This window comes from Adelges cooleyi, unplaced genomic scaffold (assembly GCF_023614345.1).
Source record: "Adelges cooleyi isolate 19-005CV unplaced genomic scaffold, UGA_ACOO_1.1 ACOO_flye_CR_arks_rails_tigmint_CR_PRNA_30, whole genome shotgun sequence".
Taxonomy (NCBI): domain Eukaryota; kingdom Metazoa; phylum Arthropoda; class Insecta; order Hemiptera; family Adelgidae; genus Adelges; species Adelges cooleyi.
Window position 1 is genome coordinate 16,616,466 of NW_026095971.1, and position 18,463 is coordinate 16,634,928.

The following is an 18,463-nucleotide window of genomic DNA, read 5'->3' on the forward strand; positions in this document are numbered from 1 at the left end:
TTTAGTAATTTATTTAAGTATTTTCAATTGCGCCATGTTAAAATTCTACAAAGGATTTACTTCAGTATTTAAAAAAAAACCGACTAATTGGCAATTATTCTTCAGTTAAATTCTAAGAAGGTTCCCACATCATTTGTGATTTAAATCAAGTAGAGACAATCTCACTTTTTGTCATTTTTGTTACATAATATGAGATTTTTTTTAAACAATTCATTTTTTAGTTTTTGTACAAAAAGGGTATGTTAACTAATCAATTTTTTCCAAAAAGTGTCCTTGGTCCTTCTTGTCTCTAGCCAGAGAAATGATAATGTTTCAGAATTGATACACTATAAGTTCTATCATATATCATCAAAATTTCTTTTTGAACATACACAAATATTTAATTTAAAACTGTAATTCTTAAATTGTCAAAGGACAAGTAAGCAGGACAAAAAATGTTCACAATTTGTATTTAATACTATATTATTATGTTACCACACAACTTTAACTTTACAGGTGATATTTACGAATAAAACATATTTTTATACATAGTTAATAGTGTTATTATAAAAATTTAACTAATGCTTTTAAAACAACACATTTTTTTTCTGTTAACTAGTTATTAATTTGTCAATTACCTTAATACAAGCAGTAAACTATACAATTATTTTAGCCAAGTGATAAAATTAATAATAATTGATTTGAACTAAGTTAAATAGAGATCAGTGCGGTCCCAGGGATACCCAGACCATAATCTAGGTTTGGTCTGATGCGATCACTAATAACAACTTTTATATAGGTTTGGTTCGATGGGGATTATATTTGATGACTTGCTGGTCAGGTTTGTTTAATTTAAAACTAATCTATCATAGGACAGTTTGATCCAGCCAATAAATTGCAATGATCCGATCTGGGCTTATAAAGTACTTTTACTTTGTAGAAATTATAAAACTAAAAAAAGTTTTACGTAGGTAATTTTTTTATTATTTCAGTATATTATCAAAAAATTAGCTGTAACATGAAAACTTTTATGATTTGGCTTTTGCAGTTTTCCTCAGTTGCAAGTAAAAAGAATAATATTTTTTTAATAATTTCTTTATATTTTTATTTGTCAGCCTATGTAAATAGTTTGTCCAGATGGGTTTAGAATTTCAATATCCATGTTTGGCTGAACCCAGATTTGGGTTTAAATAATTTATAAATTTATTTGGTCGAAGCTAAAAAGAATCTTAGCTCAATCTGGTCTTGGTTTTAATACAAATTATTGATGATTTATTATAACCAATTTGTTGTTAGTTTTTTTAATTTTATTAAATTTTTAGGTCAGGGTTAGTTGGTTTATGTTACAAAATAATATTTAAAGGTAGATTTTTTTTACAGTATTATAAAATTTAATTTTACAGTCCGTTCCCATATTTTTAGAACCGAACAGACCTCTACTAAACAATAAATGTATTTGTTCAATTACATATTTTATTTAAAAATAAAGCAAAAGGTATTATTTACAACTAGTTTTATAGATCTTAACGACATCTTAAAATTTAATAAAATACAAAACTACAATACTTTTGTCATAGTTTGAAATAAACATGTTCGTATAAATACAATGTTCTAAAAATATAAATTTACTCACATTCCTTAAATAATTTTTTCTGTTTTATTTCACGATAAATTTGTTTTCTAAATCTTCCCATATCCTTTTGACTAAAATTCAACGGTTTGTTTCTTGATAAGTATTCAGCATACATACATACAAAAACGCCGCAGTCCCAAATATTTAGTTGTTTTGGACAATCTCGATCATTAACTAAGCACCAACCACCAGGCCGAAAATCAACATGTTTCTTATTAACGTGTTCCAGCATTAAGTATCTTAAAATTTGCTTAAGACACGAAAAATTACGACCTCCTAAACTATCATAATACTTAATAGTTTTTTTTAGGAAATCAATGTATACTAAACACCAATGATTTTCTTCTTCTAAATGGACTGGGATGAAAATCTTTTCCTTTGAGAATATGTCCACCTTCTTAGTCCAACGACATACATGTTCATATCCTTTATTGGATAGAGCTGAATAAAAAAATGTATTGAATGTGTATACAGTTTCTGGAGAACGTTGTGTAATTAAATCCATGTACTGATTGATTACTTCATCATTTAACAGCAAATCTGTTTTAATATCCAAATTTTTACTAACAGTCTAAAACAAAACAAAATGTAATTACTAAATTAGTTTAACTTATAAATTTATACTCAGAAACCACCTAATGATGGCAATGTTAGGCCCGTTAAGCTACATATGATGATGATACTCCGCAACAGAGCGTACTTGCGCATAAACCAAAACGTGTTACTCTTGTATACGTCTGTGCAAGAAAGCCTACTCGTGGAACCGAGAATAGTATAATATTAAAATTGAGCTATTACGTTAAATTTTGAACTTCCTTCACTTATTAAATATTTTGCGCCTCTGCACAATTATGAATAAATAAAGTTAAAGGCAAATTTGAATACAGTATTTTCTGCCCAACCACCATAAAAAAGTTTCTGTGTATAGTTATATCAGAAATTAGAATAACAGGTCAGTAATATAAATAATAACTAGACATTATTATAGATAGACAACGCTGTATTTTTAGGATTTCATAATAGTTTTATAACTGTAAAATCTATGAATGCAGGTAAAACAGTGTTACCAGTTATTAAATAATTCATAGATGTCTATGTAAAGCATTAATCGACTCATTTTTTTTTATATAATAAAGAAGAACTACCAAGGTGTTAAATTTTGAAGACTATTTAGGGTCGGCCTGGCACTAAAAAAAATGTTATTTGTAAATTTTGTACAATTTACACAATTTTAGTTTTTTTTTTTGCGAGCAAATCTCACAATTTGTATTAAATGCCTAGACCTGGGGCCTCTTGAGGCTTTCGAAGATTACTCTGAAACTAACTAAATGGAAAAAAATATTTCAGTGTTAGTTTAACACTTTGAGGACTCCTATTTATATCAAACTATGTATTGTACAAAATAATAAAAAAACTAATATTGAACAATTACATTTGTTTAGATAACTCAGCCATCATACAAAATATTCTAATAACTAGCTTTTTTGAGTTATTAGTATCAAGAACAAATGCACTTTACCTACTTTAAATTTGCATATTTCCGTGTGTATAACAACAGGCGGGAGGCACTCCTTACATTTTTCGGCAATGCGAATGCATGCTGCTACAGTATTATTAGTTAATTATTTATTTGTATTATTGTTATTATTCAAAAGTATATTATTGCAAATAATTTAATATCAATATGTATTGAACAACAATGAAAATTTCTTAGGTATTAAAGTTTTAAGTTAGTAAATCATTAACAGCTAATAAAACAACTCCCTACGCCTTCCGGCTTTGGGTGCTAACTCAAGCCCCTTTGGCACTTTCAATAACTCACGTCTCCCAATCCCCAGAGGATAAAATAGCTGCCTATAGGACAAAACTAACCCAACCTACCATGAAACCAAACCAAATCAAACCTTACCTAGCCTGACCTATCCTAGCGTAGCAGACAAAGGTGTAGTGCGGCAGCAGGCAGCTGTGACTGTAACTGCCACCGTAAAGCATAAAAAAACTGCAAGATGGCAAAAAAAAGGGTGCCCGGTAAAGTGCATTTATGCCTAAAGATTTAATATTACGACTATAACTATAAAATTTAATTTATTTGTGTTTTACCAAAAAATGGAGGATTGGAAATATTGTATTTTTCGTAGTATGGCAGGACGGACCTTAATAGTTTGTTATGACATAAGAACAAATTTTTTTGTAACTAAATTTTTTACAGAAATAGAATCTTTCATTTTTTTATTTCTTTATTTAGAAGAGTAACGCCCTCGAAAGGAGCAATGTGTACAGATGGAATACAATAATAATATTATATACACAATACATATTTTAACATTTAACTAACTTCTTCACTGGAACATATATCTAACCATTATATATATTTGTTTGTTAAGCATGGTTCATGATTGATAGCAGGTACATTTACATTACTATTTTGAGTAATTTGTAATTAAGTCTTACCATGAGGATTAAATGAAATTAATTTCTTTTGATTTTTCTGATTATTTTCTTCAGATGCTTAAAATTTTGTTGAAATACAACTTTGCTTATTAACAGTTAAAATTATAGTTATAATGAAAACTATATAAATAAATAAGGTTTAATACTCATTTTTACATTATCACAGTACGAGAAAAAGAAGAAAAATTGTAACAAATTCAATATTTTCTTACCATTGTTTAGCAAGCGTATACAACGTACAATAATGACAACCATCAATATTACATGTATATAACTTATTCGATTATTTTTTCCAAAATCATAAAACAAATGCTGACCATTGTGTTGAGGTACAGGCTTGTAATGTATTTCTTTTTAATTAGCATGAAACTATATATTTTAATGTGATCAAGATGCACAGAAAGTAGTCTATACACATACAGACTATAGTACCTGTACACTGTCAACAAAAACGATACACAGAAAGTGAGTGAGAGAAACAATAGATACAATTATTATCAGATTATAAGAAATAAATTAGGAAGATTATCATTATCAGCTGCCCCTTATTATTATAGCAAAAACGTTTACGGAATTCACCACTTAAGCGTTGTAGTTTGTATTATGTAAGATTGTGAGGTTATATTCCATGGCGGGAATTTTATATTTTAAATAAAAACGCGAAAACCGATAAATATTCAACATACTAAATAATTTTAATTAAAATTTACTAATACAAATTTACATATAAGATAAGTAAAGTCTAAAGCCAAACTAACGTTACTTCAATTGTAAATTACAACCATTATTATTTTTCTGAATTATTCATAATATTTATGGTAACAGGTACCTAATATAATATCTATGGTAATTTATAAAATTGACTATCATACCATAAGAAATATCATAGTTTATTTTTATAAAGAATATGTTATTTGTTTATTGTTATCACCCAGGTTTAGATGATTGATCTGCAATATTTTGAGGTAGTACAGTTTAGGGCATTCCACTCTAAGCAGGTCTTATAATAATAAATAAAATAATTATTTTCCTTTCTAGCGACTGAATTTCCCTATCAAAAGGTATCATTAGGTATTTATTAACCATTTTTATACTAATATTTGTATTATTCATTTTAATATTTTATTCATGAACCTAAATTTAATAAAATGTATTATCATTAAACATTAATAACATTTATAATTATTGCCACATAAATATACTATAAGTATATTGATTATACATTGTATTTTAAAATAATAAGTAAATTGAATATTTATAATTATCCTTAACACATTTTTATAATAAAATAGTGTTTTTCAAATATCAAATCATTTGAATTAAAAATTTTTACTTTTAAAGCGACCAAATACTTCTCTCCTAAATTTTTGACCTTAGAAATAGCAAATACTATTTATTGTTTGTGATTATTACATCCAAAAAAACAGATTTTGTTAGGCGTCAATCAAAGATTCGGCAGTGTGAAGTAGGACAAAAGAAAAAACATACCAAGACATTACAATTATATATCTGTTGCTATGTACCGAGTACAATTTAGGAGGAATATTGAAAATGTAATAGCAGGCTTACATACTTTGAAATATTTTTAGAATTTTATGATATTATTTATGAGAATATTATAAAATTATTTTTTAAAAGATATTTTATTAATAATATTTATGTGTACAGATTTTTTTACTGATTTCCGCTGTGTGAACCCTACTATTTTTCTATTTTTCATAACAAAAATTGTGTACTCGCGGATAAAATACGCTATTTGAAATCCCATGATAACAACGATAATATTACTTTATAATATACATACAGAAATAAACGAAAATAATTTAATTATTTAAACTTTATAATTTTACATAAAAAAATATACAATTATCATAAATTAAAAATACTTGATAAATTATTTTACTAAAAAACAGAGTATATTCCCTAAAACATTAACTATAAACTAATGGCAAATTGGCATCACTTATATTCATATTCATAGTTAATTCAATAACGTCTCTAATCATAAATCGAATTCTTGGCGATATCTTGTGTCTCATGTCATCAGATGTTAAGTAAGTCAAGTGCCTCAATATCTCATTTAAATTAACCTGCCAAAATAATAAAGAAAAGATTAAAGTGTGAAGATCTGTGCAGTGTACTCACAGTCATAAATACCTTCTCGTATAATTCTTTACCGGCTGTTTTTAAAAGACTACAAAGGTATTCAAGGGAATTTTCATTAGTTTTAGCATACAATGTATTAACACAATAAAGAACAACTAACGGAGATAACAGCGACAATTTAAATATTTCTCCAATAAACCTAAAAAAAAAAAATTATTGCAAAGGCCTGTTCATTGGGGTTGGGGCATATTGGTGTGAGGGAGGTCACAGATTTATAAGAACTCTTACAACAGAAAATAAACACTTTGATGCAAATCTGTAATGGTAAAAATACAAATATCAATAAGGCATTGTAATGACAATAATGTGCTTGAAAATGTATGTTAAGTATTAAAATGGATACAATTTAGGGTCGTTTGGCTGTCTATTATAATTTATTACTATTGTTACCCATATAGATTATAGGGTAATTAACATTATAATAAAAATATTTTCAAATACCTGTTAACCCTCCATAGGCAACGCTATTTTAACGAAAACTGGAAGCTTACCGAGGTAAAGCAGATAAGCAAACTAAATACAGACGAGCTATTTGGATAGTCTACGAAAGGGTATAAGGTGGGGTAAAATCGGTTCTTGATAATATTATCTATTAGTAGATAATAATTGGTTGTATTTTAAAAATCATTCCGGTCACCATGGTTAAAGTGTAATATTTCGCCTTTTTGTGTTTTCCTCAATAAAAATAATATCGACTACAGATTTTTGAGAAAATTATTTTTTATAAACCCATTCTAGATCCCTTTTCTAGGGGAGAAGGTTAATAATATTTTTTTGGTTTGTAACGTTTATTGGTAGTACTATACCTAAAGAATACGCCATACAAATTTGGAAGCGATTCAAATCCCTATTTTTAAAAACTATAGTGCGTTAATTTAAAATTGAGAAACATGTAAATTTTTGGGAGTTATTCTCGATTTTAAAGAGATTTTTTTTTAATTTATGGTCCTATATAGTAATTTTTAGGTACAATTTCTGATCGATAGACTTGCTACAAGGAAAAATTGGTTCAGCGATTTAAATAATATATCATGGGTCCAAACACTAAAAAATTTTTTTTTTAAAAACACATCATTGTAAAAACAATATCTTCTCAACTTTGCATCAAAGCTAAAAAATCATAAAAAATTTTTTATTGAATCAGTTAATAAAGCTAGCTTTTATTTAATTAGCATTTTAATAAGGTTAATATAATGTTATCATTTTCAAAAAGTCTACTTAAGAAAACATAAAAAAATTCAAGACATTTTACCTTAAACAACCTATAGCTCGTAACTTTAACCTCCTTTGAATTAAATCTTGTTCGACAGATATATCATTATTGTTTATATCATCGGCCAAACATTCTTTTTGAAAATATTGTTGGCATACATTTATAATACACTTTATAAATGTAATCTCTGATACCATGTCATTTTCATCTTGAAAAGTTATTGTTATATTAAGAGCTTTGCATAAAGCAGCATACAATGGTCCAAATGTGGGTTCATCAAAGGCCTGTACAAAAAAAAATGTTTACAAGAAGAACTTTTAATATGTGTGATTAAAAAGTTGCAAACCAGTGTTTAAAATGACAATAAATAATATAGGATTAATATAATTTCATTAATTATAAATGTATTAAAATTATTAAGGATCAAATGTCTTTCAATTATAGTCTAGATAGAGTTGTCAGAAATTAGGTCAAGCAAATTATTTAATAATGTAGTTTCAAATTATAGACAAATTGTATAGCCCTGTATAGCGTCCAGATTTTAATAATTTTTTTTTTATAAATCTTTACTTATTACTAAGTTATTAAGAAAAAAAAACAATAAGAAATTCAAAATTAAAATTATGTGACAACCAGAAATTTAATCAAGGATTTTTTTAGACTGTAAGGATTTCTTGTTTAAATGAATGTTATCGAAATCTGATGTCTCTTAGAGGCTTTATCTCATTGCCCATAATATATGTTATGAGCAAAAAAAGGATAGCAACTGGGCACCTCGTTGGTTGTCCTTAATTTTTAAAACATTTACACCTTAAGCATGTCAAGATATGAAATTCAATTAAAAAACTCAATGTGTTTAAAAAGAAATTACATTAAGTAATTTAATTTTCATTAATAAATAGTTAATATTATAAAAATATACTTTAATTATATTAACTTAAATTTAATAAAATATATAAATCCAAATTAAATTATGTATTATTAAAATAAAAAGTTTAGCAGATTATACAATATACATGTATACTGATAAAATATACAGGTCTGCCTAATTAATAATAGGAATCCAAAAATATGGATTTTTACAAAAATAAAACACAATACCAAAAAGATGAACTACTTTTGTATTTCGGATTTGTTGAAATCTGAAATCAATTTATAGTCAAAGTTAAGCAATTTTTTTTTTTAATTTTCAATAAAACATTTTGCTAAAGTACACAGCTGTTTATTGTAATAATATTTTATATTCCTATGAATTTTAAGTGGCTTTAATAGTGTTTTTTTTAATTCTATATTTTTGGTTTCCCATCACTATGCTTAATACACCTAAATATGTTTCAGGTATACAGGATATGTGATTTAATACAAATCATATTATATTAAAAATTATTATTTTTAAAAGTATATAAATATTTCAATTTAAAAATTCTATATCTTACTTTCAAAGCAACAATTTTAGCAATAGTTTCAAGACACTCGATATTTTCAATTGGTAATTCTTGAAATTTTGCAATGAGTTCTTTAAAAGTAACCCAAGTAAGCTTGTTCAATATCGCCAACACTTTTTTGTAAAGCTAAAACAAAATAAAAAAGACTTGTAAATAAAATAATATAATTGTTTTCTTTTATTTACTTTTTTTTTTGAAGTAATGTATTGGAACATTGTTAACATAAATGTAGTTTTGTTTCCAGTTAAATTAAAACAATTTTTTTTTTTTAATTTTTGTATTTTTATACCGACGCTTACAACAATAGTGAAAGAATTGAATATCATAGGTACTTACTTTCAAATTATTAACGAAACTTTCATTTTTGTATAATAATTCTTATAGACCTGAGACCTGTTGCCCTGTATGTTCCGTCTCTACTATGTCCCGACTGCACTGGATTTTTTTTAGTACAAGTCTATTTAAAAAAAGACCTTTTTTTTGAGGTCTCCAAAGAAGGGGCCTTTGTTTGAACTTGTGAAGTCTATGATGGCTTACAGTAATAGTTTAGCTATTTGATTTGCTTTAGGTTAGTTATCTTTTCCTCTAAGGGATTTGAGGGTTTGAGCACGCACAGAATTCAGTTTTTTTACCAATAACACAAAAAATACGCTAGGTGAATTCTGTTTTCTAAATTTTAAGGCGAGTAGAGTAAAAGTAATTTTTCTTGTTATATTGCTTTAAAGAAAAAAAAAGTGTTTTATATTTTTTAAGGTAGTATGACATTCGTTTCTATCACTACCATTCTTAATTTTATTTAAAAAGTTAGTCTTAACGACAATAATTAACTTCCTCGTTGTTTTCAGCATTATGAAACAATAGATTACCAAAAAGTGTTGTTAAAGTTTAAACAAATTTAACTAGGAACTTAATTGCATTAGTTCCCTGTTGTTTTATTAGATATTGATTTACTTACAAATAAATACCGAGTCTCTTTCCAAACTTGCTGCTCATTGTTTGGCTAAATCAATACAATTTTATTAATCAATCATTTATTTTAGAAGATTAATTTTAAATATAAATTACTTGTAAATCTATATCATTAGCATAAAATGTAATTGGATTCAATTGAACAGTATACTGCCAAGAATGTTTTATTATGTTTGATTCATTCTAAAAGTTAATAATTAGTTACAATAAACAATACATAGTCAATTATAATTTTTTACATACTTCACTTATGTTTAAATTTTGCAATATCAAACTATCTACATCCCTCTAAAACAGCAAACCGAATTTAAAACATGTTACATAAAAATTAATTTAGTTTTTTATTCCAAATAAAAATGTTATCATGCTTATTAAGTTATTTATATAGCTTTTTTCTGAAAATTAAATATTTTAAATTTAATTACATTGTTTGTTTCAAAGCTTTTTAAAACATTAGTTTTATGTCTGTTGTGCACAACCATTATTTAATTTGGTATTCACTAATTTATAAACAATAAACACTAATTATTAACAAATTAATAATAATACATTGTAAAGTATATTTAAATAAGTAGATATTTCATGTTAATTCACAGTATTATTAAAAATTCAAAATATGATTTACAAAAATGAAATAACTGAAACTGATGTTCACAATTATTAATAATCAAATAATATTATGGTTACTGATTACTGAAGTCTGAAAGTGATATTATGATCTATGACTAAAAAGTGATATTTGATAAAAAATATAATGCCATAAAAAAAACTATAAATTTGGTACTGTTCCTAAGGTAAAAGGTCTGATAAGACATTCGGTCATAGGTGCCCAAATGATTACAAGTTACCACTTTGGTTTTGACGGTACCGCTATACCCCGCCTTTCTTGGTTTTTTTTTCATCTAGGTTATACCAAGTTATACTAATTGAAGAATAATACTTTAGGATGACTTGGGAACCTATGACGACTTGTCCGATAACGCATAATCCATAAACTTCACTATGGAAAGTGGAAAACGTGGGGGTGAACGATAGAAAATGCTAAAGACTTAATACTATTAGCACAGACTAATCTATTCTGTGCTAATAGTTTATAGTCTACGGAAAAACACTAGGCTCAAATATTAACATTAAATCACAGATTAAATTTAATTTAGTCAATTCTGTAATTAAATTGTCTATGGAAAACGGCAAGGTTTTTTTAACCTTGTCATATACTCTGTTCAAAATGAGATCGGTACAGGCGGCCATTCCACCTACTGAGCAGTGAGCAATGAGCATGGGCGTGCCTTTGTTCCGCGTACCGATCTCATTTTGAACAGAGTATAGTTGTCAAGCACTGACCGCTTATCAGCTATTACTCTTATCAGTTATTTATTTTATTTTACTTATAATAATTTTTTAATTTTGTTGCTACGTTCAATGTTATAACTTTAAATTTCAAGTTATCAATTATCATACCTAGTTTGTCGAAGGCCGAAGCTTCAAGTGAGTTATTGTAGTCGCCAGTCAGGTAGAATTAATGATTATAAAGTGTTTTCGAAGTAAATTTTCTTTAAAGCACGTTGTAAAAATAATTATAACAAAAATGTCTTGACGCCAGCGGTGTTGGTAATGAGAGGACCAAGGTAGGTAAGTAAAAATATAAGATTTTTATTTCGAGAAATGAGTAAATATTCTGTAACAACTAATATTATTCAGTAAAAAAATATAATGTGTATTCCCCAAACGTACTCCATGAAAATAAATATTCTAGCTGGTAGACTCGTCTTGTTTTGATGAAATTTATTTTTCAATTTCATATACATATATTTTGTTTTTCATCAAATTTTAATTTTAAAGTGTATTGATCTTTGATGTTTAGGAACAAATTTTCTTTACCAGACACTTTTTTTGTTATGTTATCTTGTAGTGTTTTTACGTTGATTACAAATATAAAGTGAATTACAAATCAAAAATAGGTGGATTCCTATAATTCAAAAGTTACAGCTACTTAATCTTTGATCTTTCCTGCATATATAACAGGCAGCCTATGCTAAAAAAAACCTTCTTTAAAACGAACACTGTGGAAATTATATAAACTTATAACTATAATAAAATGACTCAAGCCCATTTGGGAAACTTCTTTAGGATGGGGCTCACGGCCCCAAACCCACCGAGGAAAAGATAATTTGCTTTTAGAGGTATACTAACTTGATACTGTTCTAAAACCGTCAGCCACCAAACAAGAACCGAAACTTACCTGACTTAACCTACCCTTTAAAATAATAGGCTTAAGGCCCTTATGTAACTGGGCACTAATATTTACCGCCATAGCTGCTCGCTATCTAACACCTCGGCTGCCCGCGACTGCAGCTTATTTTTATACGCAGAAAAATTCAAAGTTTAAGTAGCTACAACTTTTAGACTAGAGTAGTCCGCTGGTTACTGACTTCATATTCGTAATCAGCATAAAAAAAACCTACAGTAAAAAAAAAATTGTAAAAATAAGAGTGTTAGGCAAAGTAAATTTATGCCAATTTTTATACATCATAAATAATTATGCTATAATAACAGACTTTTTTATGTAACAAGTCTCTAGGTTATCAGACATTTAGGGTATCAGAACTGCTATCCTATAGGATACTGTTGTGGAAAAAATCCCTTCTTCTTTAACCTTTAAGAGACGTGCGGTATTAGACCACTCAAATAAAACAATTTTTTTTAAATATAATTTTACTTTAATTAATTAGTAGTATTATACCAGTGTAATTGCGAATCACTTGCCAACATTTCTGGAAAAATTTAATGCCAACCAAAATTCTCAAAAAGGTCAAAATGATAAAAGTATGTACGTTTTACCAAATGCCAGCCCCCGCGTAATAAAAAACAGGAATGGGAAACGTTACTATGTTTACATAGCGAATTATTTTTTTAATGAGACTAAATAATATTTTATTCATATCATTTTAAAACAAGTATCAGTGCAACATTTTTTTCTTTAACATAATTTCTTTGTAAAATGTTTATAACTAATGCTATTAATATAAAAATATCAAATATTAGAAACAAAACATGTTCAATTTTATACTTATTTGACTTCATCAAATTCTTGATTAAGAAATATTTTTTTCAGGATGCTCTCATTGAAAACATAATGGTTAATGACCTTTAATGTTTATAATTTGGATGAAATATTATTGTGTACCAAGATGAACACAGATACGCCACCTTACAGTCAATCTTTGCCTATAATGCAGCAACCATACCAACCCATATATAGTTATCAACAAAATCACCCTTCATACACTTATCCCCAAAATTATTACAACGACGGAAATTCTTTTCAGCATCCTACCAATAACACAAATATCTATTATAATAACAGTTCATTGAATAGTCCTTATATAAGTCAGTCTCCTAGTGCCGCAAATGAATTGTATACTAATGGATATGTTAATCCATCCAACGTGCCTTATTCCAACGGATGTATACTTCCGTCTACAGCTCCAATGAATAGTTGTTTTAACGTTAATGGTTTTGCACATTCTCCAACTGATGTTTTTTTTGAAAATTTTACTTCACCAACATCCCAACAATTTATTGTTAATAGTACAAGTGCATCTTTTAACAAGAATTACATTCAGCATCCTCAAGATCCTGGATGTTGTAATAACAAATATACATCAGTTCCTCAACCACCACATACAAATAGTTATGGTAAGGATGAAAAACCTAAAGAAGTTGATGATTGGTTTGATTTGACTAATAAATTTTTGAGTACAAAAACTGATATTTCTAGTGGAAAATGTTCATCTGTAGTAAATCGCAATCAATATGATTTGAAGTATGGCAGTCGTACTCAATCTTCCAAGGGCCATTTACTGAATAAATCTAAACGCAGAGGTATGAAAACTGCTGAAGAACTATCTGCGGAATTAGAAATATTGTCAAAAATGTCTGTTGATCAAATTATCAATGCTGAAAAAAAAGTTTGGACTCGATCAGCACCAGCAGATTTATATTATGAAAAGCCCGAAGAGAACCCTAAAATTACCGTTGGAAAAGAAAATGTAATTAAATTATGTGATGAATTTGACAGAGTTTTAGGAAAACGTGCAACAGCTATAAATGCTTTAAAGCCATTATACAATAAACCACGGAAAAACAACGTCAAAGTTCATAAACATAAATGCTCAGGAAATAATTGTTCAGATGATGATAGCAGTTCATGTGACGATGGTAATGAAGAAGACGATGATGATTCTACTATAAAAGAATTAGATAGAAAAAGTGCTCATCCTGATAGACTACACTCTGAACTATGGTATAATGAAGTAGGAGAAATGAATGATGGTCCGATGTGTAAGTGCAGTGTTAAGTCACAAAGGACAGGTATACGCCATAATATTTATGTAGGCGAAGGACCTTTTGAACCATGTTCTCCAATTTCAAACAATTCTGACAAGCTGTATCACTACAGAATTACTATTACTCCTCCAACAAACTTTTTATTGAAGTGCCCAACAATAATAACACACGATAATCAGGATTTCATTTTTGAAGGATTCTCACTGTTGTCACATTATCCCATTCCACCCTTACCCACTTGCAAAGTCATTCGTTTTAATACAAACTATGCTATATTGTATGTCGAAGAAAAAATTCCTGATAATTTTATCGTTAAAGAATTACAATTATTTTATGATTATTTATTTAGAGACATTTTAGAATTGGTGGATTTAGATTTGCACGCTATTGGTAACAAAGATGGGTGTCCTCAATTTCACTTTATGCCTCGTTTTGTAAGAGATCTCCCTGGACACGGTAAAGAAATACTTTCAATGAACGAAGTTTTAAAATATCTTCTGAACAATAACAAGTTACTTTTTGAAGAATATTCTCTTTCGGCATTGAAAAACATGTCAATGCATGAGTGGCAAAACATTGTAGACGAGTATAAAGGCATGGTAGTGACAAACCCTGGATCAAAACCCTGTTCAATACGTGTAGACCAACTAGATAGAGATGCAGTCAATGAAACAAATGAAAAAATGAAAAATGACGGATACCCTGTAATTGTGCATTTTGGTATCCGTCCACCTCAATTGAGTTATGCCGGTAACCCGGATTACCAAAAAGGTTGGCGTGACTATGTGAAATTTAGACATCTTCTGGCCAATATGCCTAAACCTTCATTCGAAGATAAGAGGAAATTGGAAATTAAAGAAAGAGCATTACAAGAAATGAGATCACATAATAAAATGAAACGTGGTGTTACTGCCGCTGTGTCTAGTAAAGGATTTTATAAAACGGGTCTTATGTGTGATATTGTTCAACACGCAATGCTTTTGCCAGTACTTGTATGCCATTTTAGATTTCACAAGTCATTAGAATACCTTGAAAATACTTTAGAGTATAAGTTTAAAAACAAATACTTGCTACAACTAGCCCTTACACATCCATCATATCGAGAAAACTTTGGTACTAATCCTGATCATGCTAGAAATGCATTAACAAATTGTGGTATAAGACAACCAGAGTATGGAGATAGACGAATTCATTATATGAACACAAGAAAACGAGGCATAAATACACTGATTAATATAATGTCACGTTTTGGTAAAAAATCAGAAATGGAATCAAATATTATGCATAATGAACGATTAGAGTTTTTAGGAGATGCCGTGGTTGAATTTGTATCTTCCATTCATTTATTTAACATGTTCCCAGATATTGAAGAAGGAGGATTAGCCACTTTTCGGGCTGCAATTGTGCAAAATCAACATCTTGCTGTTTTAGCAAAAACCTTGAAACTTGATGACTTCATGTTGTATGCTCATGGCTCAGACTTATGCCACGATTCAGAACTCAAACATGCGATGGCTAATTGTTTTGAAGCTTTGATGGGAGCTTTATTTTTAGATGGTGGAATTGAAGTAGCCGATCGTGTTTTTGGCAAAACCTTTTTTAGGGAGTCACCAGAACTACTTAACATATGGGTCAATTATCCCAAACATCCACTACAACAACAAGAGCCAAATGGAGATAGGAAATGGATCAAGACATTACCCTTACTTCAAAAACTAACCAAGTTTGAAGATGCTATTGGTATACAATTTAACCACATAAGACTATTAGCTAGAGCATTTACTGATAGAAGTGTCGGTTTCACTAATTTAACATTGGGTTCAAATCAACGTTTAGAATTTTTAGGCGATACAGTATTACAACTGATAGCATCAGATTATTTGTATAAGTATTTTCCTGAACATCATGAAGGTCATCTATCGCTTCTCCGTAGTTCTTTAGTAAACAATAGAACACAATCTGTGGTTTGTGATGATTTGGGCATGGTTAATTACGCACTTTATGCAAATCCAAAAGCAGAACTGAAAACTAAAGACAGAGCTGATTTATTAGAAGCTTTTCTTGGAGCTTTATATATTGATAAAGGACTAAAACACTGTCAGGCATTTTGTAATGTATGTTTTTTCCCTCGTCTTCATGATTTCATTCTGAAACAAGACTGGAATGATCCAAAATCTAAATTGCAGCAATGCTGTTTAACTCTAAGATCAGTGGATGGTGGGGAACCCGACATTCCCGTTTACAAAGTTATTGAATGCATGGGACCTACTAATGGACGCAAATACACAGTTGCTGTATACTTTAAAGGTGTACGATTATCGCAGGCAACTGGCCACAGTATACAAAGAGCAGAAATGAACGCTGCAAATAGTGCTCTGGAGGTATCTAAAGATTTGTTTCCACAGTTAGATCACCAAAGGAGAGCAATATCGAGGAGCTTAAAGCACCAGTGCAAATCTTCTGATGGACAAACAAACATTGATGACATTATAAAAATATTGGAATCAAAATCTTTAAAGAATGAAGCAAAAATGACAAAATTGGATTGGACGAAAATAAAATTGCAAAGGAAACTCTTAGCCGTTTTATGTTCTAATAAGACAACAGGTGAGAATGAAAAAACAGAAGAGCCAAAGAAAAAAAAACACAGAAAATCCTAGTAAGAACATAAGACAATCTTTGAGGTTTTACGTTTGGGTGTAAATTATTTTTATTCAATGCTTTTTTACACTCAAATATGAATCTTCAACGATTGTGTCATAGTTGCACTGATTAGATAATTTTTACCTATTACATGTATATCATAAAGAAAAAAAACAGAAGACTGTTGAGTATATTATATTTTTACTCAAAAGTTTTATGTATGAGACATTCATACAGTAGCGCTGAACTACATTTCAAACATAACTAATGTTATCTATATTTACTATTTTCGCTTGTATGTATAGGACAGAATGACAGTCTTGCAAACAGAGAAAATTTAAGTTAAATGCATCCTTTAGAAATAACTTCAGTGCTACTGTATCTATGTAATTTTTATTTTATATGAAGTAGACTTTAAATTGAACTTTAATAACAAACAACCTAGTCTAAATGATCTTGGTACATAATAGTTACTTTCTAGTATGTAAGGCTACACACATTAAAATTATTGTTTGTATGTTAACCATTTTTTTGTATAATAAATATTTCGTATAGAAGGTTTTATAAATTTTCAAACTAAATAACTCGTAGCATTTTTTTTAAAAGTTATTTCAATAATGCCGTAGTATGGACGAATTTGTATCTAATATACTTCCCTAAAGTATTCTTGAGAAAATCACCTTTTATGAAATTCATTGTTATCCTCCAATTTTCTTGTAAAATAATTGATTTTTGTGCAAGCCATTTTTATATTATTATTTATCACAAGATCATTTAAAATTAATCCATGAATGTGTATATTTATTTTGTATCTTTGTTAATTGTACTTCAACTAATTCATAATTTCACAATTAAATCTAAAGAAATGACTGAAATACTTTGTATATTTTTGTTTTTTGTTTAAGATGGTTTTTTTTTTTTTTTAATACTTTTTAAGAGAAAAATTGTGTTTATAATACTTCCTTGTCGTGTCTTAATCCATTTTTAAATTATTTCATTGTGATTTTAATATAGCTAGATAATTCATTTATTCATTATGTTTAAAATACATTCGATACAATAACGTAATTTTCATACTTATTGACTAATGCATAATTTGTATACTTCTAAACCATTATTTTAACAATAGATATGTAAATATTACTGTATTAAACATTAAAATTATTTGTAAGTAATAAAAAACTCGGTATTACGTTCTTTCTTAAATATTTAATTTTTAATACGATTATTATTTTTTTTAAAGCTTTAATTGTAATTCAGCAAATTATAATAAGCACATTCAGTCAAACATATAATATCGCATACCTAGATCAAAACTGTAACAACTCCAAAAGTGGGTATTTTTAGTTATTTGTATATTCGGATTCTACAAACAAAGTTGCATGAACCTACAAAACAAATAAAAATTTATCTTGATTACTCCAAAATATGGCATTGTAGGTAATTTTTGTAAAAATGACTAATCCCATAATCCTAACTACCAAAATCGCATAAAACTTTAGTTTCTACTCAGACATCAAGCGGAGTGCACGTGGGTTCGTTGTACAAAACTGTTTTATGAAAATAAACAGTTACAGTTTAATTAACAAGTTAAGGTAACTAAACTTGAAAATA

The 18,463-nt window shown here is 28.3% G+C and overlaps 3 protein-coding genes across 4 annotated transcripts; 1 reads left to right on the top strand and 2 right to left on the bottom strand.

Moving 5' to 3' along the window:
• Nucleotides 1-453: 453 nt before the first annotated feature.
• LOC126838925 (sentrin-specific protease 1-like) lies at nucleotides 454-4,585 on the bottom strand. Its single transcript, XM_050573718.1, has 2 exons — nucleotides 4,276-4,585; nucleotides 454-2,183 (listed from the first exon to the last, which is right to left on the bottom strand). Exons 1-2 carry the CDS (start codon nucleotides 4,276-4,278, stop codon nucleotides 1,605-1,607), a joined length of 582 nt encoding a protein of 193 aa, XP_050429675.1. The 5' UTR covers nucleotides 4,279-4,585; the 3' UTR covers nucleotides 454-1,604.
• A 1,358-nt stretch (nucleotides 4,586-5,943) lies between these two features.
• Nucleotides 5,944-10,469, bottom strand: LOC126838334 (eukaryotic translation initiation factor 4 gamma 3-like). Its single transcript, XM_050572677.1, has 8 exons — nucleotides 10,282-10,469; nucleotides 10,100-10,144; nucleotides 9,953-10,039; nucleotides 9,843-9,887; nucleotides 8,879-9,013; nucleotides 7,482-7,726; nucleotides 6,221-6,368; nucleotides 5,944-6,153 (listed from the first exon to the last, which is right to left on the bottom strand). The coding sequence occupies exons 1-8, from the start codon at nucleotides 10,336-10,338 to the stop codon at nucleotides 5,995-5,997; spliced, it is 921 nt and encodes a 306-aa protein (XP_050428634.1). The 5' UTR covers nucleotides 10,339-10,469; the 3' UTR covers nucleotides 5,944-5,994.
• A 766-nt stretch (nucleotides 10,470-11,235) lies between these two features.
• On the top strand, nucleotides 11,236-17,663 carry LOC126838333 (ribonuclease 3). Of its 2 annotated transcripts, none has more exons than XM_050572676.1 (2): nucleotides 11,236-11,484; nucleotides 12,972-17,663. In XM_050572676.1, the coding sequence occupies exon 2, from the start codon at nucleotides 13,000-13,002 to the stop codon at nucleotides 16,864-16,866; it is 3,867 nt and encodes a 1,288-aa protein (XP_050428633.1). In that variant the 5' UTR covers nucleotides 11,236-11,484; nucleotides 12,972-12,999; the 3' UTR covers nucleotides 16,867-17,663. The 2 variants fall into 2 exon arrangements, with proteins under 2 accessions (XP_050428633.1, XP_050428632.1); XM_050572675.1 differs by having other exon boundaries at nucleotides 11,236-11,488; nucleotides 12,972-17,662.
• Nucleotides 17,664-18,463: the final 800 nt, after the last annotated feature.

What these genes read in the sequence shown, in the direction of transcription:
- LOC126838334 (XM_050572677.1), bottom strand. Translation starts at nt 10,338, where the DNA reads ATGGTTGTGCACAACAGACATAAAACTAATGTTTTAAAAAGCTTTGAA. An exon ending in CTAATGATATAGATTTACAA is followed by an intron (nt 9,888 to 9,952) that starts GTAATTTATATT and finishes GTATTGATTTAG; the next exon opens with CCAAACAATGAGCAGCAAGT. An exon ending in CTAAAATTGTTGCTTTGAAA is followed by an intron (nt 7,727 to 8,878) that starts GTAAGATATAGA and finishes TTTTTTGTACAG; the next exon opens with GCCTTTGATGAACCCACATT.
- LOC126838333 (XM_050572676.1), top strand. Translation starts at nt 13,000, where the DNA reads ATGACCTTTAATGTTTATAATTTGGATGAAATATTATTGTGTACCAAG.